Raw genomic sequence first — 26,905 nt, 5'->3', positions numbered from 1 at the left:
ATTTTTACCCCCCATTAGATTCTCTCACCTTTTAAAAGCCTCTGCGGGTATGTAAGGACACACATCTTTACAATTTCTTAATTTATCTGTGTAAGCTTACAGTGTCCATTACACTGTCAGTTGCTTACGTGTTCCTATTATGGAAATCACTGCAGTTGGCACTCAAAGATTTATATCATTTCTTCTGCTCAACCATATTTAAATGTAAATGCAAGGTATATTTACATTCCCCAACATTTTAATCATGTATATATTCAGATAGCAACACCTATTTGTATCTTTCTGTATCAGTCTTGACCCCACAATACAATAAAATCATATAATAGGAACTATTACTGTGAGGAATGGCAGTATAGTGCAATTAAGAAAACAAGTAGACTAGTGAACCTCAGTATTTTCCTCAAACAGAAGCAAAGCACAAGGCATTGCCGCAGATTCATTGGGGACCGAGTTGATGCAAAGTAGTGGAAAGCAGAGATGAAGACCACGGAGCGTCTGTGCTGTCTGTGGTTCAGGATGGTTGTTTTGGGCGAAACTGTGAAACTATATTTCCCTCAAACACAAGGAAAACCAATTTGGAAACGATATGTGATCGCGTTTGAGTTCTGATTGTAAACGTGGGGATCGGGTGAATGTTTGAATAACGTTAATGATCTTATAATAACATGATTGCAGATGTTAACGGGGAAGGTCTTTATAGTCATATCAGTAAATGTACTGCAACACACGATACTTTGTTGTTTCTGCAGGATACCTCCATCCACCCTTCCACTTAAACTCCCCAAAACTCTTCCAGGGGGAAATCAGACTGCATTCAGGGTCTTCTATGAAAAACATGGAGAAACATTAGCTTCATTGCGTTCTCATCATCTACAGAATATATAACTCTTGAATTATGCTACATTTACATGTCGGAAAAACTAAGGGCCTGTTGTGATAAATAATACATAAACATATCATTTCATTCAAAGACATCAGTTTCAATGTAAACATGTAAGCTATTAAGTAAAATGTAAACATCTAAGATTCCATAACAACAAACAAAAGCTCCCATAAGTACAAAAAGAGAAGCTTGTGCTGATTGTTTTGTTGACTATTTACACTATAATGTGATGGATCACTTGTTGACATCAGTTTACTATAGTCTGTCATTCTCTGTCAGTCTCTTACTTTCTCTCCTACCTCACTTTCTCTTTCTCTCTCTCTCTCTCTCTCTCTCTCTCTCTCTCACACACACACACACACACACACACACACACACACACACACACACACACACACACACACACACACACACACACACACACACACACACACACTTCCCACCTCCTCCGATGGGATCCCATGCTGGAAGACATCATCAGGCGGTCCAGGAGGTTGCAAAAGCCGCTCGCGTCATCCTCAGATGGGCGGCGCACTGACAGGAGGACGGAGGGTGTTTTCCAGCTTTAAAAGCACCGGAGCCGGCCCCTCTGACAAACCGCGCTGCGTCATCGACCTGGGGAGACTCTTTAAGGTCTTCATTGAGCCGAGGAGAGCCAAACTCACCTCAACTACGGTCCCCTCAGCAGCCGTACCTGCTCCGGTCTCCTTCTCCATTCCCACATTTACTCCTGTTCCAACTGGTGCGCGCTGTCCTCCGCGCCGTGTTTCAGAGTTGCTTTTCTTTGCGAATCATGCTTTTATTTAACGGTGTATGAAGTGAATCAGTTGTGTTGTGAATTGTCATCGGTGAAAGCGTTGCTTATCAGACTCGCAGCCGGACAAAGTTGCGCATCGCTTGTTGAATGCAGGATACCTTCTGCCAGAGCGTCAATTTCAAGTTCAGCTTTGGAGCAACAGCTGGTAAGGAGCGGGGACTCCAGCTTCGCACCGCCGAGATGAAGTCTGCAGAAGAAGGTAAAATACATGTACTTTTTTTTTTTATTCTAACTTCTAACAGGCGCTTATAACCTATTGCCCGTCTTCGCTCTTCTTCCTCTTGGTTTTAACGTGTTTTGACGCCAGGTGCTGCATGCAAATAGACGGGAACCTTGTGCACTACTGGTCTGGGTCAAGCGTTTTGTGAGCTTTTATTTGGGTACACCAGAAAACTTTTCATGTAGGCTACTGCAATGTAACCCTAGAGACAAATAAAGATCCTTATTTGTGCACTTAGATATATTATTACAAGTTATAACCATTAACTTCAAGGAAACGTCTTTTATGTGGAGTGACTTGTATTTTTTTTATTTTTAAATGTCACCAATTAAATGCCACATAATATTTTTGCTTGATCATTGGACAATAATTAAATTAGCTCAGGGATGTATAGTGAGAGGCATGCACTCATTTTACATCTACACCATTAAGGTTCTCCAGCTGACTTTGCAGGTGCTTCTCATCATATGCAGTGAAAGATAACAGAGTTACACTGCTGCTCTCACCTGCACTATCACTTTTTAAAATCATTATTCATTATTGATTCCCCTGGTGCAGTGGGAGGTCAGGGGTCAGGGACCAGCTGAGGAGCAGCCTTCAGGAGCTGCTAAATATTATTTTCTTTAGAGTTCGCTGTGGAGGATGATTCAGCTTCAGTTTGCCACTAAAAGCAAAGTCTAACTTTGAAGCTCTTTGATTCAAGATTTATGGTGGCAAAATCAGATTTGGTCCATCAGAAGTCATTGATAGTAGGTTCTGTCTCAGCTCACTCTGCTGATGTCACTGTCTTTTTGTGGATTTAGGAAATTTAATTTTGTCTTTGAGGTTTCAGACGGATGGTGGCAAGCTGTATTCATTTCAGTCCCTCTGTACTAAGCCTTATAATTGGTTGCAGACGTGTGTGTGTGTGTGTGTGTGTGTGTGTGTGTGTGTGTGTGTGTGTGTGTGTGTGTGTGTGTGTGTGTGTGTGTGTGTGTGTGTGTGTGTGTGTGTGTGTGTGTGTGTGTGTGTGTGTTGTTTGTGCAAGAGAGCTGTGATCTGTGCATTCAGGGACGCTTGCTTGACAAGGAGACATACTTAACCACACACAGCTTCAGCAGTATGCCTTACTGTCACACACACACACACACACACACACACACACACACACACACACACACACACACACACACACACACACACACACACACACACACACACACACACACCCTGCTGGTGTTTTGCCATGGAGCCCATAGTCAGCCATGTGCGATAAGTGGCCCCAGGATTCTTAGTTCCAGAGGCTGCAGATGACTTTTTTGGGCGACCACCTATCTCTCACTGAGGTCCCGTCAGTCTGAGCCCGGACCAGACCGCAAACCCTGTGGATAAACCCATCCATTCTTTAGTCACGCTGGTTGGCTTGTGGGGAGAGAGTGTTTTGATCACGATAGCATAATTGAGAAAAATTGTGGAGGACAGACAGCACGCTATAATCTGTGTCATAGTCATTGTTTTCTAATTAACTCTGCTTACACCACATTTTGAACGCACTGCAAACAATTGCAGAGGCTTGGCCTTGTGTTGAAGATTGATTCTTTTTTTTTTTACTTTCATTCGTGTCACCCTGTGAGTTCTCATCTAATATCATTTTGTTAGCTCAGCAGACGTGACACGTGTGACCTGGAAAAGCCAAGTTTCAAGATCATGCAGCACACATAAGTGAAAGCCTCAGTGTGTTTGAGTGGGTGTTAGAAAAAGTGAATTATGTTGCGGCGCAGTGCACTGATCACACACATTCAAAAGGAAAAAAAAACAACAACAAACAGTTGAAACTCTAAGCAAAGTCAGTCAGGCCTGAAGTAAGGAGGTGTGTCCCAAAGAGTGGAGTGGGCAGGAGATTTGCATCTGTTCAAACCAGAGGAGAAAAGCAGAAGGCTGAGCTGAAGGCATTACTGGTTGTTGTGTGGAAACAGTTTATAATTCTCAAAGATGAGTTTTCAGCAGGAAGAGCAAGAGTTTGATTTCAGATATATGTTTGAGTACAGCCAAGGTGTCCAGAAAGACCCTGAGAGAGGTGGGTACGAGGGTTTCTTATGTTTATTCTGCCATCAGAAGGAAAATGATGCAGGTGAGTGTGTTTCTCTGTGAAATAGGCTGTAAAAAAAATCTCATATTAATCATTCTGATAACCCACTTTTTTTTTTTTAGAAAACTATACTTTCTTAAATCTCTGTCTAATGAATAATGTGTTTCACAGTTTTCAAAAAGAAAGAGTGTATTTCAGATTGCATTTACTATACAATTATGCCTGAATAATTCCAACTGGTATATCAAACATTTCTGCGTCACATCGCATATCCACCTCTGAAAATAGCTCGCCCACCCACGTACAATTTGTGTGTGACAGATTTGTCATTTCATGTGATGCACAACATTGTGATTGACAAATATAGCGTTGAGGGGAATGCCCTGTGCTGGGTTTCAGACTGAATGGTATTCTTCCTGTGACCCCTTTTACCCTCATTGACATTATCAATAAAAAAAGGCAGGGGTGAGGTTTACAACTGTTGACACAGCAGCCAGCATCCACTCACTGAGGAGACGTACCTGCCAGGCTGTATGACTGAGTCTGCATGTCATTGCACTTGTCTGTCTTTGATTTCCTTGTGTGCTTGCTTGTGCCTGCCCTTTGTTTGTGTGTGTGTGTGTGTGTGTGTGTGTGTGTGTGTGTGTGTGTGTGTGTGTGTGTGTGTGTGTGTGTGTGTGTGTGTGTGTGTGTGTGTGTGTGTGTGTGTGTGTGTGTGTGTGTGTGTGTGTGTGTGTGTGTGTGTGTGTGTGTGTGTGTGTGTATCGGCGCATCTGTGTGTAACGCTGCAGCAAACTCTCCTTGACTTAATCACGAGCTCAGAGCGATGCGAGAGTGCTGTCAGTTTTCCACAGGGGAGGGCCTAATTCACTCAGTGAGTGATGCAATCAATCAAATAAAGCATCCATCAGCGCTGCTGGAGGAATTCCTGTAGAGTACATATGACAGCAGGGTGTGCCAAATAGAGCCTTAGATGAACTGATCAAACAAACAGAGTGGCTGTGCAACTTGCAACTACACAGCAACCGCATACAGTAACTGCTCTGAGATGATTGCTAAGCTTCTCCAGATGTTTGTACGTATGGGGGGTAGTCGGTCTCTGCAATACGTACTGGTAGGATTTGTGTAGAGGTATTGTTCTTAATCACAGTTAATTACCACCATAATGTACTATTTCCGAGCACTTATAGTTCGACATATTGAAAGTCTACTTCTTTTTTTTTCAGATGCATACTGCTACACACCAAATGTCAGCCTGTCTATTCCACTGGGTATGGGCAACCCCTGTCTGGCCAGTCAGTACCACACCTTACAGTCCAGCCCAGTCATCTCCGTTTCTTCCTGCCACCAGACAGGCTACAGCCTCCAAAATGACAACCATGCAGCGTCAGGCTATTACCTCCCCCACGGCTTGAGACCCAACGGGGCTCCGGCCCTGGAGAGCCCTCGTATCGAGATCACGGCCTACAGCCAGTACCCGGAGGACGAGGTAGAAGAGAGCAGCAGTGAGGACCACATCATCAAACGGGGAGTTAACTCCATCGTCACGCTGACACTGCCCAACGCAGACGGCTACCGCGACCCCAGCTGCCTCAGCCCCGCCAGTAGCATTTCCTCCCGCAGCTGTAACTCCGAAGCGTCATCCTACGAGTCTGGCTTCTACAACTATGACAACTCCCCACAGAACTCCCCTTGGCAGTCTCCCTGCGTTTCTCCCCGTGGGTCGTCCTCGCTCCTGTCATGTCCGCATGCCGTCGGCCCTGCAGGATCCCCTCACCATTCCCCCTCCACCTCACCTCAGATAGGAGCAGTGGCAGAAGAAGGCTGGCCAGCGCAACCTCGCGGCTCCAGGCCAAACTCCCCTTCATGCAGCGGAGGCGGCGGAGGCAACGGCGGCAGCATGGGGAAGAGAAAGTACAGCTTCAATGGCACCTCCTACCGCCAGACATCATGCTCACCCAACCAGTCGCCCATCCCCTCTCCGCATGGTTCCCCCAGGGTCAGTGTAACAGATGAGAACTGGCTCCCCAACACCAACCAGTACACCAACTCCGCCATTGTGGCAGCCATCAACGCCCTGACCACAGACGGAGTGGTAGACATTGGGGAGGGAATACCAATCAAGACGCGGAAGACAATGCTGGATCACTCCTCCTCCATGGGTCTGAAGGTGGAGCCCGGCGGCGAGGAGCTGGGTCCTGATGGAGAGCTCTGCCATGAGGACTACGCCTCCCGCCTAGCTCTGAAGAAGGAGAACTACTGCGGCGGCTTCCTGGATGTTCCCCAACATCCGTACTCCTGGTCCAAACCCAAGCCTTACCTCAGGTAGGTCGACCTGCTCCGTCTTCCAGTGTCATCCTTTATCAACATTTACCATGTGTATCCACATTATGAAACACCCAGCTATCGTGCTTAAAAATTGCCTTGACAAGACAAAGACACACGTGTTTTACTTATTTAGATTTACAGTTTCTATCATTAAGTCTAAGGACCATTATTTTACAGACAGTGCAATTCATCCAATAGCATCCCTATGTTGTTGTTGTCTTTTTGTCTCCACATTTTGTGTTGTTATTTATTGCAATGACAAGATTGTTTTCATTTTTAATCTTCAAAGGCCATATCAAAAGGCAGAAATCCAAAGTTGCATGCTCTTCACTTCCAAAAGAGCTCTCTTTGAAGATCAAAACTATTTCATAAATCATATTTCACAGGGAGGAGTTGTCCAGCATGTGCCACTGTTGCTATAACAACCCACACACAAACATAAAAATGCATAGACACGCACGAACGCACACAAATACACTCATGCACTCAACAATGTCATTGATTTTTGTCTTTTAAGCAAGGTAAGCTTTTTTTTTTGATTCCCTTTGTTTCCTTCGTGGTTTTTTTCTTTTTTTTTTTCCAAGCCAATAACACACTTTCCTGTCGGAAATCAAGTGTTTGATTAAGATAGTGAGCAACAGGAAGTAACGGTGACAGGCCTGGCTGAAGGGGAAGCAGCCTGCGGGTTAATCAGCCTGCTCGCTGCGTTGCTCTGTCGCGCCGTCGGCCCATCTTTCTCTGTGTAGCTAATGTGATGTCATGCACTGACGGGGTAGATAAAGCCCTCCGGGGGGAAATCGGTTCGTTTTGGGTCAACAAACAGCCCGCGAGCTCCACAAAGATGCCAGAGATTGGTTTCAGTCGAGCCACCCTTCAGGTCAGGGATTTGCGTTTACCAGGCATCCGGCACAGACAAATATTGTCTTGCGCGTGTTTGTTTTGGTTTAGATATCTCCACGGTGTTCACATGGGAAGCTCCGACTCGCCATCTCGAGAACAATGATGTTGAGGGAGGCCAGCTGTAGCTCTGACAAAGAGATATCATGCTCCAACGCAGGGCGTACTGCTGACCTTATTCCACTACATATACAATAACTCCATTGTCTAAACACTGGTGCTACTTTATAATTTTTTAGTTATCAATTTGAAATGGATAATAGTTGGATAAAAAAAGACAGCCTTATTGCCAGTTAGAGAGATTTGTTTTTGTGCCCCAGAAATGTCTTTCCTCCCACTGTCACTTTCATAACTCCCCATGTCTGTTTCCACCTGTCACACCATAAGGCAAAACACACCGCTTTCTAACCATGGCACATTTGTCTCTCGTTTATTTTTCACAAAAAGAAGGGCGACTAATTATTACCCAGGCCAAAGGAATTACACACGCCAGGGGATGACTTCAATTGATTAAATTATGGCCCATGATGAAATGGAGGAAGATCAAGCCAGTTGGATTACAGTAAAGTGTCCCAATTCAAGGGTAATTTAAAGCAAGTTTACAAAGTTTTGATTCTGACTTCCTTGACAGCGATGGGACCACTGATCCCTGGGGAAAAAAATGCAACCTCACCATTACTATTTTGGCAAATTAAATGAAAACTAAAATAGAGAAAACAGAAAGACAGTGATTCTCCATGTGTCCTTATGGTTCTATTTCAAGTAAACTGGAATTGTAAAACACAGCACCTGCTGTTTTAATACAAGGAATAACCACACACTGTTTAGCACAGAAAGTTAACATCTTTGGACCAGATAAATGGTAAAACTTTCACTAAATAACGATTAATGTGTCGTATCACTGCAGCCCATCTCTGCCAGCACTCGACTGGCAGCTTCCGTCGTGCTCCGGCCCATACAACCTACAGATTGAGGTGCAGCCAAAGTCCCACCACAGGGCTCACTACGAGACGGAGGGCAGCCGAGGAGCCGTGAAAGCGTTGTCTGGAGGACACCCTGTGGTGCAGGTAAGTCACCACTTTATGTTCAGAGGGAAAATATTTTTTGATTGAATCGGATCTTGCCGACTCACTGGGACCTTTTTTTTTTAAATACCAGAGACCAAGTTAGCTTTGTGTGTTTAAACTGTGTACAAATTTGCTGTCATTACAGCAGAAGTGGCAACAAGTGCACGCTGATTAACGTCAGCTTCTCTGTCCAACAACAGCCGAGTGACATGGACGTTTGGCTGGTGCTGACTTTATGACAGCATGAAGTCACAGAGCAAAGTCACAGCAGCCATGACATACTGTAACTTTCATGAGTCTGGACTTTGATGTTCTCTTGCTACTTGTTTTTTCTTCATTTCAGTAACGAAATATTAAAATCAGTTTGGATGATCAGTTTAAATCTCAATGATAGTTTAAGTTTAAGATTTCTGTCGAAACCATGCACACGTTATCTGATAGATCTGTTTCTGCTTTTTTATTGAGAAATAGGATTACCACATACTAGATGTACCAAAAGATCAGATTTAAGCAGTCAGTCTCCATCTATTAAGGTTTAAATCTGAAATATTAGAAACCATTGTAGGAGGTGTGATCAAAATGTTCAGAGAATGTTCCTGCTGCACAGTGAAGAGTACAGAGCAGGGGGAAGCAATAAGTGTTTGAAGTTACATCACTTGATCAACATCAGCACTTGTGTTACACATTGTTTTGTGTTCATCTGGACAGTTTCATTTGCAATTTAAACATGAAGCAGAAACTTGAGCAGCACATCAAATTTTTTGTAAAATTTTGGGGAAGAGAAAGTAATCGGAGGGACCAAATCTGTTGAGTAGGAAGGGTGGACACTGTTTTTTTTCAGGCACAAAATTGGCACATTTTCAACCTACCATGAGTGGGCAAACCAAAGTGCCATTGTGCCACTGTTCACATAGTGAAACACTGCAAATGTCAAAGAAAACCCACCTTGTTGAACTCCTGACTTGATGTACCATTTTCGGTTTTGAACAGTAACTTTCTGCCCCTCCTGAAACAGGAACGCCACTCAAAACACCTCACCTGGCTCACTGCTTCATTGCTGTAGGCTTTCTGAAGCATTTCACAGGTCTCAGTTGCCGATTTATTGACTTTGACTCAATATGTGCGCTGTCGGCTCAAATCCATGGTGAAATCACAAATGCACATGTACAAGTGTGGTCAAAAAACACCGAATAACGCAGGTGCTGATGTTGCTCAGTAACTTTGAAAACTTACTTCCACCTGCTCCATGTCCATTATTGTGCTCATTAAAAGTAACTACATTGTACGGGTCACTCATTTTAAACTGACATGATATTCAATGGGCCAATGCATTATCATTGCAGGTTTAGTTAGCTGGCTTTTAAAAAAAATGTTTGTAACTTTTGACTGCAGCAGTCCTGTATTTCCACTGTTCAAGCTACAGTAGGTGTTTCAGTATGCGCTTGTATACAGTGTTATTAATGTTCCCTGTAACTAAGAGTCAATTTACTGTTGTAAAAGGTCACCCTGACCAGCAGCAGTGCACGCTGACTCAATTAGTATAGAGGAGGACCATCGCCTCTCACTATTGTACTTGGCGAACATTTAAAGAGCACACGTCATTCTCACCAGCAGCACAGCACAGACCTCCTTTATGTGCTGCGCTGTCATCCCACTGTGCTGACATCTCCGTTTACACAAGGTGGGGATTTAGTGGCCTGTGTATGCCCTGAAGAGTGACGCTAAATTTGCCTTTAATGCACTTCATCCAAACTAAAACTGGATTTATCCTGGTAGTTGTCGGGGCATCTGTGGCTAATAGCTTTGTAAAAGAATGAATATTTTACATGGCAGATGCTCTATTTTTCATGCAGCCAAAGCAAACCCTGCACCGTGAAATACTTTTTTTTTTTATTTTTTTTTTTTTACACAGTACAGTTTAAGGTTGGTGGTCATTCCTTGTCACACACTTAGCATTGGACGTTGTTAGTGCTGCAGCTGTTTTGTAAATAGATGTTGTCAGCACATCCTGGTCTGCTCAATGTCAAATGCACTTGACAGCTGTTGGCCAATGTGGTGTTATAAACATTCCTGTCAGCCCTTCAGGTTTTCTCTGTAAATACAGGTAATTATCCCCCTTCATTACAAACCTTTGTATATCAAACATGCGGGTGAATCGTCGGTTTACCCACAGACCCTCTCATGCTACAGCAATACGCTGACCAGACTGAGCCTGCGGCGCCCAGCAGTGGCAGGTGAAACACGTTTTTTTTTAGTTAACGCCCCTGTCTAACTCTGTCGGGGCCAGAGTAAGAAGTCACCAGTTTGTCTTTGCATACAAACTGTTGTCCAGATTATTTGATTATTTCATGCTTCGCAGGCACTAAATTATTGTCTACTTTGTGAGTCTTACTGCGTATCCCGATCAGTTTTAGTGAGCAGTAGCCACGGAGAAAATATGACGACAGCTGTTTTACCGTTACACCTCCTTGCATGCTTGCATAGCTCACATTTTACTCTTACTTCTTGGTGAGGAGTGATTTATGCCTCTTATTTTGCATGTGCAGTCAATTGGGACACCTCGAGCGTTTCATAACAGTGGAAAACACTGCCAGCATGGCAGCTGGCAGAAAGATAAATCTATAAGGATTAGGCAACCATGTGTACATGCTAGAGGGTAAAATGTAGAAGAAGGAGATGCAGTGTGTCTGCAGGGAGTTTTTGCAGAGTTTTAAGTACAGAATCTTTCATGAACCTGACTTTCTTACTCTTTATCACACTCTTTGTCTTTGTTGTGGTGTTGTGTGAGATTGTGTTGTTGTAATCTTGGAGGATAGGGCATGCTGTAGTCCCCAGTGCCCTGTGGTAATGAGTGGCAGGCAGTGGATGGGTGAGGTGCAGTCAAGGAGAATGAGTCAATAATGACATGGGGGCACGGGTGTAGGAAGCAGCTAAGAAAGTGTGTGTGTGTGTGTGTGTGTGTGTGTGTGTGTGTGTGTGTGTGTGTGTGTGTGTGTGTGTGTGTGTGTGTGTGTGTGTGTGTGTGTGTGTGTGTGTGTTTGCTGCTTAACAGTAGTGTGTAGAGGGAAAGAGAGAGAAGGGGCAGAGGGAGTCACCAGGCAGCTGGGGCTTGGCTTTGCTGCCCCTGGAGATGCTCTGTATCCTGCTGATTAAGACCTGAGTAGCCCTGAGGTTGGCTGAGCGTGGGGGTGGATAGGAGTCAGAATCCCAGCACCCATCGGACGTCACCTCCCCTTTTCCGTACACCGGTGCCTCCCTCTGTCCCTGGGGGGCCCGAGGATGTCGCTCCATGTGAAACGTTCATCCTTCAACCATCTCCCAAACCCACACCAGGAGGCCTCCCTCGGTTGAAGCCCAGTCATCTAAGCCTCCAATGTGTTTTTATCTCACGGGTGATCAGACACACAACGCCATGAGTGATGGTGACATTTGTGTTGGAAAGCAACACTGGGTGAAAAAACAGCCAGATGAAAAACATGTCAGGATACAGTGTTTCTTTAGACTACGATATACTCTGGAGAGACGGCAACTGACAGATAGTCAAACCAAAATGATCAGGTACTCATTTGCTGTTGTTGTCTTGTTATTCCTTAACAGACGTGTTTTTTTAGCCAGGAAAGTTTAGCACCTATAAAATGTGACATCATCCTAAACTGCAGCTAATCTACGAGACCACATTCAGTGCTGCCAAACACACAGGATGGAGAGAATGTGGGATGGGTGAACGCATGGAGGACGGAGTGTCTTTACTCCGGCCGCACACCGATGAAAACCTCGAGATTATGGGTTACCTCGACTCATTACCCTTCTGCTGGTTGCACCCGTCTCTCAGCGCTTCCCGTTCCGAATCTCGGCCATTTATTCTGCACTGCGTCCTTCCCTCCCTTCCTCCGAAGCCATTGGTTCACTTTGTGACCCCCGTGGCTGCTTTTCCACTTTATTTACTGCAGCAGACCACAACGCCATTAAGGGGATCAAGGGCACCCTATCGGCTCCTCTCACACTGTTCCAGACGCTCCCCTCTCTCACCACAGCTATGCCAAATGTCTAGAAGATGATTTTGGAAGCAGGAAAAACCAACAACCTGGTCTACCTTTGCTCGTAGTACCGCCACAACAATGATTGATGGGTTTTTCCAAAGGAGAACATTGGGGGAAAAAAAGTGGAATTGTGCCGGATTATTTGCATTGAGAATATAGTGACCGAGGACGTGACCTTGCTCTGATCTAAAATATGGGTTCAGTTGAACACAGACATCCGCCAGGCCTCTTGGTAACAGCAGACAACAACACCTGTAGTGTATTAAACCCACTGCACAGCTCGCAGTGCAGTCCTGCTTATGGCTAGTTCATATAGGATAATCACTGGCCTATAGGGCTTCCCCCCCCCTCACACATACACACACTCTCTCATTAAGTCTAAAGCAGCAACAGACATGGTGTAATTTCAGCAGGATGTGACCATCATCCCTATTAACGTGTGCGTGGCTTAATACCCATCTCCCTTCCTCTGCAACTGTATGTAATGCACATCAAATTTGCAGTATGTTTCCGCCACGACGACATAAAAGACCTCGGCAAACATGTGCTCAGTTATTCACGTGTGCGGTTTCACCTTGGGATCCGGCGCTCGCTGGCTGCGTAATGTCTCGGAGAAAAACCCTGATCTACAGCACCCTATACTGGAGCTGCTAATTGCTCATTAAATCTACTGCCGCCTCTTGTTTGATATTCAAAAGGGCTCGGCGTACCCTGAAGTAATGTTAGGGCTTAGTCAGGGCTATTATTCGTTGCCCAAAGGGGTATTCATGCCACTCGCAAATTGTGGTTCTCCAACTGTGGGGCTTCCCTTACACTGGTATTGGGCTACCACTAATTACCAGTTAATAACAAGTGGAAAAAGTGGAGCGAGATGTGCATCGTTTTCACTGGTCTGAGGTGATAACCAGACAGCCCACAGATTTATGAGGCAAGACACCAATGGGTAGTCTTGCTTTTGGGGGAGCACAGCAGTCATCCGTACATCATCTTACTCAAATTCTCTGTAGGTTTGGATAATATTTCATATGGCAGGCTGCGCTGGTGACAAAGCCATTCCTTTTATATGGAATTTGGACCATCACTGGTCTAGACATGGGCTTGTGTTTGAAACTATGCCCTCAATGACATAACACCAGCACACTCAATTCAACAAAAACTTAAAGGCTGTTTGGTTGCTTATAAAAGGAGCTGCTTTTGCAGCCATGGAAACGCAGCACATTAAAAGATTGCATATGTTGCCTTATGCATTCAATATGAGGCGCTGGAGACATCGGCAGGGCAGAGGGGTGATCGAGTAAAGTCTGGAAGGAGAGACAACTTGGATGAGTGTACATTTAATTGGGTACAGCAAAGGCTGGCTGTGTGAGTGTGTCAGCACTTGACAGAGAGGGGAGCGTGATAATGGGAAAAAGCCTGAGTCTGCTGTTGTATTTCAGTCTGCCCCCCACCCTCCCCCACCCCCACCCCACCCTCCCTCTGCTGCTTCCAGTCGTCTTCTCCTTCTCTTCTCCCCCAATTCTCTGCGCCACGTGGACTTCTACGAGTCTTGACATTTCTCCAGGCAGTGATGAAATCACTGCAGAGGGATAGAAGGCAGCACACTGCAGGTCTGTGGAGTGTATTCACACTCAATTTCTAGCCAGGTCAGACGCATCTAATTTACCACCAAGTCATTATTAAACGTTAGCCAGTCAGGCCAGGTGCAGGCAGCATTGAGGCTGTCATCATTACTGAAGAAACTCAAGGATGAAATGTCTTATGAAAACAACGCTGTTTAATACATAGATTTAGGTGTTAGAAAAACACCCTCTATCATTATTTTTTTTATCATAACAGATTATCAATGCGTGAAGCAAATAGGAAAATTAAGAAAACCAGCATTTGGGGGGGCTGTATCCCAGGGCTGAAACTTTCTGCACTTTGATAAATCTGAAATGGTCCAAAGGCGAATGAGAAACGAACGGTGGAAAGGGAACAAGTTTCACTCTTCTCTCCCTTTTTAGCTCACCCCATCACAACTGACCCAGACAATGCAGCTGCCTACAATTACACAATTAATGCATCAGCTGCCATATCCGCAATGTTTCACTTGAGCCTCAGCTATCAGAAATGATTCGTGCAACAGTGGCTTGCGGTGGGAGGTGTAAATGGATCGAGCTGAGCACAGTGGCAGAAGTTGGCACCCAGAAACAGCTGCAAATCAAGCCTCGCTTTAAAGCCGGTTTAGATTATCTCAGAATAAATATACAGTGCGTGTGCCAGAGAGGCTGCAGTTACAGCAAGAGAAGCTCATCTGGTCAAAATTAGCGTCTCTCTGGTCCAGCCTCTCAGGCGGCATCAGATACAAATACAAAGTTGAGGTCACAGGTGTGTGTGTGTGGGAGCGTCAGCCTCCCACTTGAAGTTTACAGCACTATCGCGACTCCCCCGCATCTTATTCCCTTTTTGAGAATAAAAATGAAGAAGTAAGTTTTGTACTTGTGGTGCGCAGTTGAGTGAGCATCACAGGAGTTTAGCAGAAGCGAAGGGGGACTGTAGGGAGAGGGTCAGAGGAGCACATATGGTAAAGGAATTGAGGGAGGTCGCCCAGGGGGGACTAGACCGCCTACTTTTGCTGCTGGGAAGACCAGCGTCACCATGAGGACTACCTGACCTCATTAATCACTTCCTCTCCTCCATGAGGTCACGACGGTTTTGAGGAAGACGCCACTGTCATCTTGCGCTACCACAGGACGAGTGAAGATATAAGCACCCCCCCACCCTCCTCCTGCCTCTCTTGTGGGCCTCCTTACAGCCACGTGGCGGCTGAGGTAATGTTTGGAGGTCACCGAGAGAAACCCAACGAAGTCTACCGAAGCATAAGTGACAGACGACACGGCTTTGGAGCGCGACTGCCTGCTCTTTATTAAATCATGAGGCAACGTCATCTAATTTAACGCTCCGGTGTTTCAGATTTGTACCTCATGCTCCACCATAGGCCTCCCGCGAGTCAATGCGCCAGTAACTGGTAGCATGTGCGGCTATGGATAATTACTTCTGGTGACACCATAAGTAAAATATAACAAGGGGAGCAGGGTCTGCCGGTGAGATCACTGCGTAGATGAAGTGGTCCCTCGGGATGCCAAGACTTCAAGAAGCTCCTGACCTCGGCCTAACTCACTGATGACTAGCATGTGTGACTAGCTCGCAGGTCAAGACAGCTGCTAGAGACACTATGGGGAGCTGAAGAGAAAAATATGATGGTTGGAACTGGAGATGAATGACAGCCTTAGCTTTACCACTCCCGTTGCACTCCCTTGATATCGGAATAAAAAAAACGAAACCAGATAACCACTGGTGCTTAGATTATTGAGGCATATGGATATATGCTCTGCTCCAATGACTGCTCGTATCCTATTTTTATTCAAGATAATTAATTCTGAAAATTGTATGGCTGGGAAGGAAAGGATCACATCCTCCACCTTGTCCCAAATCCAAAAGATCTGTCGTCATGTATAGACTACTAGAGGCATTTCATCTTTGTGTTCATCATCAGACCAGACAGCTTTAATACAGTATCCAGACCAATTTGTTCTCAAACCAAAGGCATTAGGTGTCTAAGACACTGTAGCACTAATTTCCACAGACTTCCAATGACATAGCTCTAAAGTCTTCCACCAACCTTGCTCTTCCTCACACCCTATCCCTGCCTGCCCTCTCAAAGGTAATTATAAACTCATTAATCCGATTATGTCATAGGTTACATGTGCCTTTTGATATATGACTCAGTCTGTTAGATAAACATCGGGGGTCTTTTATTCCGTTTGACGTTACCACCGTTTTCACTCAGACAGAGCTCAAAGAAAATTGGTCTGAAGCAAAGCGCTGGTGTGCGCCGGGGTAATTGGACCAATTTGTGGGATTTTTCACATGGCCATGGCTTGGTGAGCCCTGGTCTTGAGAAACTGATCCCTCGCAGTAAATGTCACATGTGGTCAAGTAGCCACCTGGGTGGATCTACGGAGGTCCAAGCAATGAGAAGTTAGTCCTCTCGGTTTTCTACGTACCAGATGGATTCTGCAGCTTCCTGACGGTTTTTAGGTTTGGAGAGATTTCTAAGCCCGCACCAACATCCGCCCTCACAACCATATGTCCCCTTTGCAGTGCAAAACGAAAGTATATCCTGGGAGGTCTATGGTGTTAACACTTTCTTCCACCAGAAATCACTTGGTTGGCGAATTATTTTGGTCTGAAATCACTCGCAAAGTATCAGTTGTCCTTCACCACACTTTGGAATTTAAACCCCTGTCTGTGTGCTCATATTTTTGAGCCATTAAACACTTGGTTAGATCATCAAATCATGTTACTTTAGACACTGTCGGGGACGCTGAATGTAAATTGGCAGCCACAGTTTATATTTCAAGCGCACTTGACCCCAAAGTTGACAGCACTTTTCAAACTATGGAGTTTTTCTTCCCTTTTTTATAAAGATTTGATCTTTTTATTAGTTGAGCGGCAGCAGCTAATGGAGGCCTGCTAGAGGAAGTGGTAGTTGTTTGAAGTGGTGGTTCTGATACAGGAGTCTCTTTCATCACAGTGGGACACAGTCTCAGAGTTTTAATGGAAATCATAATGCATGTTCATAACTGCCCAAAGGCAAAGGGGCTGGATCTCATCTGCATGCCGCGCGCTCTGTGAAGTTTTTTGGTGTTGTTACCTATCGCATTTAGGTGTTGGGTTTTAACCCCTGTACCTGTGTAGAAAAATGTACTTGACATTTATCTTCGACTGCAAAAAGTGGAAAATTGGCACAACCATTACCGTATCATGTTTAAATCACAGCTTGAGACAGACCTGTGATGAATGCCCATGATTCTTGATTTTTCTGTCACGTTACACTGAGTCACTGTCGACTGTTTGCTTCTCTGCAGGCAGTTTTTTTTAATAGCAGATGAGATGGGAAGCAAGCCTCGCCGTCAGTGTCCATGTCTCTGTACACAAGAGATCCCTACCCCAGACACAGACTTTTTTCTTCGCCCTCTTCTAAAGGAATGAAGAACTAGTTCACGAAAGAACCACTGAAAGACTTTCCAACCTAACTAAAAAACAAACAATGAAAACGGGCCTATTTTCACAGCCCCTTTATTGTGTCAGAGCTAAAAGTAAAGATCCCTTTAACTATCAGTAGTTGATGTGCATTAAATCTCTATTTCCTAAATGAGGGGTAGCCTGAGATGGGTGGGGGGTCTTAAAACCTGATGTTGCTTCTCACCTGGGTCCCTTTGTTCTCCCGCCAGCTTTATGGCTACATGGAAAGTGAGCCGCTCACCCTGCAGCTGTTCATCGGGACCGCAGACGACCGCCTCCTGCGACCACATGCCTTCTACCAGGTCCACCGCATCACCGGCAAAACCGTCTCCACCGCCAGCCATGAAGTCATGCAATCCAACACCAAAGTTCTGGAGATCCCTCTGCTGCCTGAAAATAACATGAGAGCAATGTGAGTGCTCTCAGACCACCACAAGATTGTACTATCCATCTTTCCACCTTTCTCTTTCCACATTTTTATCCAGGAACTCTTACTTTAAAACATACACACACAGAGAAACACCCTCTGTTCTCTCTTTCTACACCTTCCTCTCTGCTTTAGCTCCACAAACAGAATGCCTGATGATAGGTTATATGCAGCACACACTTCTGTAGGCCTTCATAACTTAGATCTGTACTTTCATCCCAAGAGATTTTCTACCAAGGTAAAGTAAGTAATCACCACATAGACTTGTGACTTCAATCTGACCAATGACTTGCAGTTGTGAGGTATACATTTTTCCTCGAGCCAAATTTCCGTCCCATGGTCCACCGGTAAAATGTGGTCTTATTCCATTAGACTTGGACAATATATGCCAGTAAGACGAATGTATTAAAACCTCCATTCTGAACCAATAGGTTTGGTGAAAATGATACTGCATCCCAAAAGCATGATCCTGATTTTGGGGCAGTTGCTCACAGCCCTGTAGTGGTCCCCAAAGCCAAGAAAAACTTTATTCTCATACAGAACAGAACTGGTAACTGTGGTACCCATTTAGCAATAACAAAACAGTGTCAATCAATTAGTATGAAAATAAGTAAACTAAACCAAACTTACATTTAACATTATTTATAAATGATGTTATGTAAACATTTTTTTTAAAGTATTTAGTCAAGCTGAAACAAAGGTGTTCATTCATAGCAGACATTTTGAGTCGCCATTGTAGAAAAACAACAGGTGCTACTAATAACATTAACGACAGTTCTGTTCTATTTAATTATTCCAGTAAGCCGTGACCAGCCAGCATGCACAATTCCTGAAACCAAAACAGCTCAATGGAGTTCGGCCATCACTGAATTGATTATACGCACCTCTGTTTTATGTTTAATGTGATGTCAAAATCGGCATTGTCAACTGGTAGACAACAGAGGCAGTCTGCAGCGCTGTGATCGCATAGAAACGTCTAGATGTGGTTGTGAAGTAAAAAAAAAAAAAAAACTAGCACAGTAAGTTGTCCTGCAAGACAAAGCTCATGTTAGGTAGCTAGTACTTCGTTTACCACAGATCTAGGTGGCTAACGAGCTAATTTTATTTTTCTGCCAGTTAGGGTTTTGCAGTCTGCTCATTAGGAGCTAATAAACATCCAACATGCCACATAATACAATCATAAACATATATGAATTGAATCTCTGAAAAGGAAAGTTCGGTCAGAAACAGAGAGAAGTACTCTCTTAAAAATAATCCTGGTTAACCTTTAGAGACATTAGCATCCGTCTGCTAGGCTGAGGCATCAGACTTGGCCTCTCTTCGTCCCTCCAGACCAGCAGTAATCCAAGTGGCTGTGCTGTGCAGCGTATCCAGGCAGTAGCTCCTGTCCTGGGGCTCCCTTCAAGGCAGAGGCAGCACTGAATTTATTGGACTGGGGCCCAGATCTCCATGTTATGGATAAAACCACTGTATCTGAGCTTTGGTTACAAAAGGTCATTACCGTCTTACTGCACCACATGATGATCTTTCACCATTTCAAGTTGAACATTTTTTCATAAAAATAATTGGTAATGCATCTTTAATTTTTAGAACATAACATTTGTTTAAACGTTGGGGATTATGAAGCTATTTATGGGACATAAGAGTTTCCTGACTGGACAGTGGCCTTCTTTGGTTGGGCATGAATGATTTTAACATTCGTACAATATCATTTCCAGCAGGGCTGCAGCATCTTTTATTTTGTAGCTTACACATTTAAGGGCACCACTCACCCATTTGACTTAATATGTCCCTTACGTTTTGATTTAAAAAAAAAATATTCAAATGGAAGTGTTTTTTCCTCATTGTCGTCATGCTAAAAGCAGAGGAGTGAAAGTCCCCTCTTTTTGATCTCAACAGATTATATAAAAGATTTTAACTGTCTGTTTCCACTGAGCTGTTAAACAGTCGCCTTGATAACGCTGCATCCATCTCTCTGCTCTCGTGCCAGCAGTCATTTGCTCGCTGTGTGGGATGCAGAGAGAGCTGTAGTCAAACTTTCAGAGAGCTTCAATCTGTCTTTCTTTCCTCTTCTCAGGAAATATGCACATAAGGCAGCTTCATTTAAAGTTAATTTTATCTAAAACTACAGTCTAATCAACAAGGTAACATTTAGAACAAGTTGTTGACAGTTATCACTACACAAGTGTTTTTAACTCACATACTGAGCATACTTAACTTCAATGCTGGCAGCAAACACGATCACTAATGTGCCATTTAAATTCAACTTTAACTTGATTGGATATGCTGTAGGCCATAAAAGGTGACTTTAAACTACTCCACTACGTCTATCATCTTCTGTTTGGTTAAAGGCTGATAAGGAGTGGGTAGTCAGCATGACTGTTTATGTTATTTTATTTCTTTATTTGAATTGTGAAAACCAAAAGTCAAGGGAAAAATGGATCGGTATAAAACCTGACATTTACCATGTTCCAGGAATAGTTCCCAAAAAGCTACCATGTAAAATAACTGAAATGCCAAACCATATCCCATTTGTATTCCCTCACTTTTTTACCAGCCACACTAGTTTTATTTAAATTCATGAAAGGCCATGCCTGCAAATGAATGCCTTTTTTCCACTAAGAAAGGGGAAACTTTACTCTTTTACCTCCCAAATTGTAAAATGAAATAAATATAGACAGACAGCTTAGAAAAGGCTCTATTGACACACGTGGCAGTGATTAACAGTGTTTTAAGCCACAATGTATGAAGTGAATGTGTGAAAGAACAGGATGGGCTTGATGTACTCTGATAGCGAAGTGACTTACTGATGGACCCTTGTGTGGAACTGTTAAGCCACGGTGTGCTCAGGCCAGAGGGTTTCTCCAGAGGACCGTTAATTCTTGGACCACTGTGACCTTTTAAAACCGTGATGTCAAGTCAATAATGTCCAACTTTGTCTTTGATGACATGCTGGATTAATAATGACACACTCATGCTCCAGTGAACTTCCAGTGCATGATCTGTAACACCGGTGGGGACTTCACTGCAGGTCCTAATGCACAGCGGCTCTGCTCAGTGTCTCGGTTTAAACAGAGAAAGTCAAGAAATCAAACAGGCTCCCATTTCAAACCTTATCCTGATTTTGCGTAAAGGATACACTGTAGAAAATTCCCTGTGTAATTACAGAGTGTGTTATAAAAGGGAAAGCATAAATTGATGCCTTGTTGAAACTGTTGCTCCGTAAAAGCAAACAGGTTTGCCCTGAAACAAACAACAATAAACTTAACCTTTCCATTATCTTGTATATGTAACGTCATCTTAGAAGTTTAAGATTACATTTCCTCCTTCCTGTCTCCGCCCTAGAATTGATTGTGCAGGAATCCTGAAGCTGCGTAATTCCGACATTGAGCTTCGCAAAGGGGAAACAGACATCGGACGTAAGAACACACGTGTGAGGCTGGTGTTTCGTGTGCACATCAACCAGCCCAACGGTCGGACGGTGTCCCTCCAGGCTTCCTCCAACCCTATCGAATGCTGTAAGTCTTAGACACACACACACACACACACACACACACACACACACACACACACACACACACACACACACACACACACACACACACACACACACACACACACACACACAGAAAGAAAAAAAATCACAAAATCTGGCATGCTTTTTTTCTTGGCTTTCCACTTAAGCAAAAGGTGGCATCTATTGTTGTAATCCAATAAACGGAGCTGCTATTTTACTACCTGCTGGAGCAAATTCAATGCCTCTGCACCCAGTAAGCTTTATGTGATCAAAGGAATTTGCCAAGGCAATGGATGCATTGTACATGATGCCAAACACACGTGTTATCTATCTCAAATTCACATTTTATGACTGAATGCACACGTTATTGTGGTAAGACTACCCCATTAGCACAGGTTCCACAAAGGTCATTTGCCAGCCCTGGTTTTGGCACGGTTGAATGGGCCCATTGAAAGAAACCTCTGTTTCTTTGTCATTCATTTGTGTATATAGGTGTGATGTTATTTGCACCCAAGGCAGCCAGTTAAAGTTAGATGGTGAGACAGAGCTGGGCATTATAGTTTATGGTCCAAAATAAAGTGGTGGATGTTAATCTGTGTTGGTTCATTTGAAATGGTTCATCATTAGTCAAGATTATTTAGTGAGAATTAGAGTTCCTATGAAATACTTTAATACCTAAAATTAACAGATGAAATAAATCTGTCAGTATACATTTTACTGTATGTCTCTGGCTATGAATCTGGTCACCATATTCCAGAGGTTAAAAGTGACTAGCTTGCCTCATTTCATAGAAAGCAGAGACAGGTGGTTGGCCGAAGGCTGCTAGACGGAAAATAATGAACGAAGGTCTGACCATGAAAATGTTGTTTTGATCAATTGTGCACTTATTTTCAATGTCATTTAAAGAGCAGCTGTTGGCTGAAAACTTCTTAGCTAGGGGTCATGAAATCATCATAATAAAGTTGATAAGCCTGTTTCCCTAACCAAGAACTGCTGTTCTACTGGCCGCGAGCTGGGCTTGTGCTTCTTAGCAGGCGGCGTGATTATGTGGACATTCTGTATTGAAATCCATGTCTTTGTTTCTACTTCATTAGCTCAGCGCTCAGCTCAGGAGCTTCCCTTGGTGGAGAAGCAAAGCGTGGACAGTTACCCAGCCACCGGAGGCAAAATGATGCTTCTCAGCGGTCTCAACTTCCTCCCTGAGTCCAAGGTGGTGTTCGTGGAGAAGGCCCAAGGTGAGCTGCAGACCTCCACACTGTGTTTACTGCCCTTCAATTTCCTTTCCTAATATCTCTTTCTAATGTCTCTCTCCTCTCTCTTCCTCAGTTGCGTTCTCTCTGTCTCTCCTCCCGTCAAAATAGACCAAGACTTGCCAGCGAGCCACATGTGGTGTGCATTAAGCCACTATATTTTTAACCAAAGCATATTTACATTTGCTGAAGTTTCCATTGCCTGTTCACTGGTGCTCGCCACAAGTTAAGGAATGAATCACAACCAGAGCATGTGCAACGTCGCTTTCTCTCACTTTCCTCCTCTCCCTCGCTGTCCCTCCTTCCCTCCCTGACTCTCCTGCTTCTGACAGTTAACCCTCTCACTCACTCACTTTCACTAGCTCTCTCTTCCACCATTTCTACCGGACGTTCACGCTGCCTGTCATCGGCATGGTTAATAAGAGGCTATAACTTAATTTGTTCTGATTTTTTTTAGCCGTGTGTTTCCTCCCTGTGTGGGTGGAAGCAACGGTGAAAAAACCTCTGATCAAGTTCACAGATTGACTGATTATTGTGATCATTTCCTCGATTGCACCCACTAAATCAGAGCAAAGGTCGAGCACAGTCGGACCGTCGAAGTCTATTCAAACACGATGTGGCTGCTGATGAGCAGCAAGTAAGGAAAGACGAGGGAGGAAAATAAAGACTGTTACACATATCTGACGATAGTATCTGCCAATAGATTAATAATGTTTCAAATTCCTGGTGTTGTTGGTGGTCAAACTGCTGTTACACTTAAAAATACTCACCTCTTTTTTTCCCCTTCCCAGACCCTGATTCTTAAAAAAAACATAAACACAAAAGATAACCGTAAGAACTGAATCCAACTTCCATGGGCTGAGTGCAACTGGATTATAAGACAAAAAGTAAAAAAAAAAATAGAGCAACTTCCCAATCAGACCGTCAGACCTTTTTTGTCCACAACAACATTTATGGATGCTTTCACACCTTCACTGTTAAGTTCGGTCTCAACCAAAATAGCAGGAATGAAAGGTGCCTCAGACCAAAGGATCAAACATGGTCCATCAAAAAAGAGGTGCTCTCGGTTCGGATCAAAATTAATCTTTTTATTTTCATTTCATTTGCAGTGTGAAAACAGTTTCTGGATGGTTCAGACTTTCGGAAGAAATTGAGAAGAAAAATGTTTTAAATTGTGGTCACTATTTATCTGTAATTTGGTTCGACAAAGCGATCAAAACTCAGTTGGAAAAAGGCATAGAAATGCCAAAACTTATGACCTATTATAATTTTAGAGAAGAAAATAAGTGATCGCAACAAAAGGAATTATTCATTTTTCTCAATTCAAACCAAGAAGGGCACCAGTTAAATTGACAACAAGCCAGCATGGATGCAAGCCTTCTACAAACAAATCAATGTTAAGTATAGTGACGCAAGTATGTCATACTAAGTGCATTACTGCATTCACAAAAGTGAAACATAACAAACTGGATCAAATGTAACAAAAACCTGAACCTTGGTTTGGACTTCCAGGTGTAAAAACACCCTAGAAATTACTGACTAAAACATTTATTCTACCATATACTGCTGGAGAAATCAGAATAAATTACAATTAAATAGTCAATCTTACTTCTATTTGAAACAATGTTAACTAATTTAAACACATGTAAATTCACCAACTATTTTAATTTTGATCACCAGGGTTGCATCAAATCAAATCATGGAAAATGTAATTAAGTCATCGTAATATGTGCAGTCGAAAAGACAATGGGATATTTCACATCTCCCCACTCACATTTGAATTGGTTACTGGCAACCATTTAATTTTTGGATGCACCGAAAGTCCTCTGATAATGAATCAAAAGAATCTTGATCAGAAAGTAACAACAGTTTAGAAAACTCCTTCACGTTTGAATCATGTATCACGGGTTCAAAAAAGATCAAAAAACGGAATCACTTTGGCAGGAGAATATATTGTTACTCTTCTCTACTTTGATGTCTCCGTACCTCGCCTCACCCTGTTTGAACGGTCTACTGTGAAGCACATTAGGGGTTAAGGATGCAGCAGCGAGGGGGAGGCAGGATGAACTTGGTGATACGGGGTGTCCCTCCTCCTGGTTTCACTTAGTCATGGAGGGGGATCCCCTGGAGAGGAAAGCCCATACATACACAACACCTTTGCCTCTCCACCCCCTGATATCTCAGACTCCTGACCCCTGCTCAGTTGTATTTCCCTCCCTTCGCCCACTCTTCCTACCTTAATCCTCTGTTTCCTCCTTTCTCTCTATTTTTCACTCCCTGATCCTCATCGTTTTTCTTACCTCTATCCTCGATACCCGCTAAAGACATTAGTCGGCGTGGAGCTCTGCACTAGCGGGATCCCCACACTCGGGCCTGCCATTGACATTTCAGTGGTTTGTTTTCCGTCTCTGTGGTGTCGAGAAGGAGAGAGAGGAAGATCGAAAGAGAGGCTGTCCGTCTGCTACTTAGTCTGCTTTCATGTAAACTTTAATGACCCACCACTTCCAGGGTCTCCTAAGTCAAAAAACCCATTACGGACACACACACACACACACACACACACACACACACACACACACACACACACACACACACACACACACACACACACACACACACACACACACACACACACACACACACACACACACACACACTCTAAACACACATGCACGCACAGGAACGTACACATCACTCACTAATGGCAACTATGTATGAGCGAGTATGAGTGTGGAAAAGTACTTATGTCCCAAATATACTGCAAACTATTGTCTTTTGGCATTTTAATCAGAGAACCCTGCTGTTTCATGATGGTCCTCAGTCTAAAGATTTCTCTGATTGTTGATTTAGAAGGACCAAACTGGGATGAAGAAAAAAAAGAAACCAATAAAATGATAATTATATTACAGATTTATTCTATAACTTTGGTTTTATTTTCCTCTGGAAAAGTTCATGACTAAACGCACCCATGAAATACAGAGCATCGCACCGCAATAATTACTAGTCGCAGACATGTGCTTACACACACAGTAGGACACACATGCGCACGAACAGCCGAGCTCTTTGTACAGCACAACACCAATCACTGCATTTGCCACAGTGGTGACAGCCATTACTGCCGCTGCCATCAAAGGTCAGGACGGCTGCTCACTTTCCAAAATTGACTCTAATAAACACCTTCCAGAAAATTCCACAAATCCTAAAGAGCAACAGACGGGTTTTTTTTAGACTCCCCATCCAACCCGTGTGAATAATTATTTACAGCTGAAATCATCCGAGTTGAGTCAGGGGAAGATCACACACAGCACAAAGGCCTATTAGCGCAAATGAGACAGCTATAAATCATAAATACATGCACTTCTCGAACTGTTTCCATTTGCACTATATTTCTTTTCACAGATGTTGCTGCTTTTAGAGCAAACATATGTGTATGGCTGTATTTGATTTGTCTGCTGTGAAACCAACAAAATTAGATATCAATTCATTACCGAGCTCTTAAATAATGTATGTTGTCAACATTTGAGAGAATTTCCCATTAAAAAAGTCCTGTTAAAATTGAGAACACAGACAAAGATATGTGTTAAAAAAAAATGTCCCCTTGGGGATTAATAAAGTAACTACCTAACAGACACACAAAAACATGCGCTAGTCCTTGACTGGAGTCTGTGACACTATCCTAAAAGTGAGGAAATAATGACGCAAAACATCAAGTAACATGAATCGTAGATCAGTGAAAATTATATTTACAATTTCAAGGCCAAAAGTAAATAATAAACCTGTTTACATATAAAATGTGACATTTTTTACAAGGTCATATTTGTGTTGTTAAATAAGGTTGACTTTATAAGATAATACAGTAGTGTGCTGAAATATAATACAAATGAAGGGCAGTCGCTTCAGTCTGTGAGGGACAATTAATAAATCTATTTTTAGGAACATAGGCAAATAGAAGACATGCATGTGTTTATCTTAACCTGCCGTAATGTTAAATCATACTTTCACTGTGTTTATCTACTTCCAGCTCCCCCCTTCTCCCGGTGTTGTTTTGATTGTCTGTCTATCCCCCCCGAGACGTCCCCCAGTATCAAATGAGCAGAGCTCGTCGCTGTAGCCACAGCGGGAAACCTTAATGCGCCTTGAAAAATAATTACTTCTACTTTTTAAATGCCACGTCCATCCCCACTGCTCCACTTCATCACCCTCAGGATAACTGATGCAAACTCTGTGCATCCACTGCGTGTGTGTGTTTGTTGTTGTGTGTGTACCCACTGTGGCTGCTAGCCCGCGGGCCTGTTTGCGTTGTTCAGTAGGAAGTGTTTTCAGT

General features: G+C 43.5%; 1 protein-coding gene across 1 annotated transcript in view; it reads left to right on the top strand.

Moving 5' to 3' along the window:
- The first annotated feature begins 1,505 nt into the window (after positions 1 to 1,505).
- The window catches only part of LOC138617775 (nuclear factor of activated T-cells, cytoplasmic 1-like), a 63,126-nt gene continuing 37,726 nt past the window's right edge, over positions 1,506 to 26,905 (top strand). Inside the window, exons 1-6 of the mRNA XM_069693034.1 lie at positions 1,506 to 1,899; positions 5,215 to 6,313; positions 8,121 to 8,280; positions 17,597 to 17,799; positions 21,160 to 21,332; positions 22,426 to 22,566. Coding sequence (XP_069549135.1) covers positions 1,788 to 1,899; positions 5,215 to 6,313; positions 8,121 to 8,280; positions 17,597 to 17,799; positions 21,160 to 21,332; positions 22,426 to 22,566 — 1,888 coding nt within the window. The 5' untranslated portion in view covers positions 1,506 to 1,787. The remainder of the gene's footprint in view (positions 1,900 to 5,214; positions 6,314 to 8,120; positions 8,281 to 17,596; positions 17,800 to 21,159; positions 21,333 to 22,425; positions 22,567 to 26,905) is intronic.

The sequence above is a fragment of the Brachyistius frenatus genome, unplaced genomic scaffold, assembly GCF_029030835.1.
Source record: "Brachyistius frenatus isolate BFR_SWC_R1_liver_20210118 unplaced genomic scaffold, ASM2903083v1 Contig_14, whole genome shotgun sequence".
Classification (NCBI taxonomy): domain Eukaryota; kingdom Metazoa; phylum Chordata; class Actinopteri; family Embiotocidae; genus Brachyistius; species Brachyistius frenatus.
The sequence above is the reverse complement of the archived record's forward strand: the minus strand, read 5'-3'. Positions and strand labels throughout refer to the sequence as shown.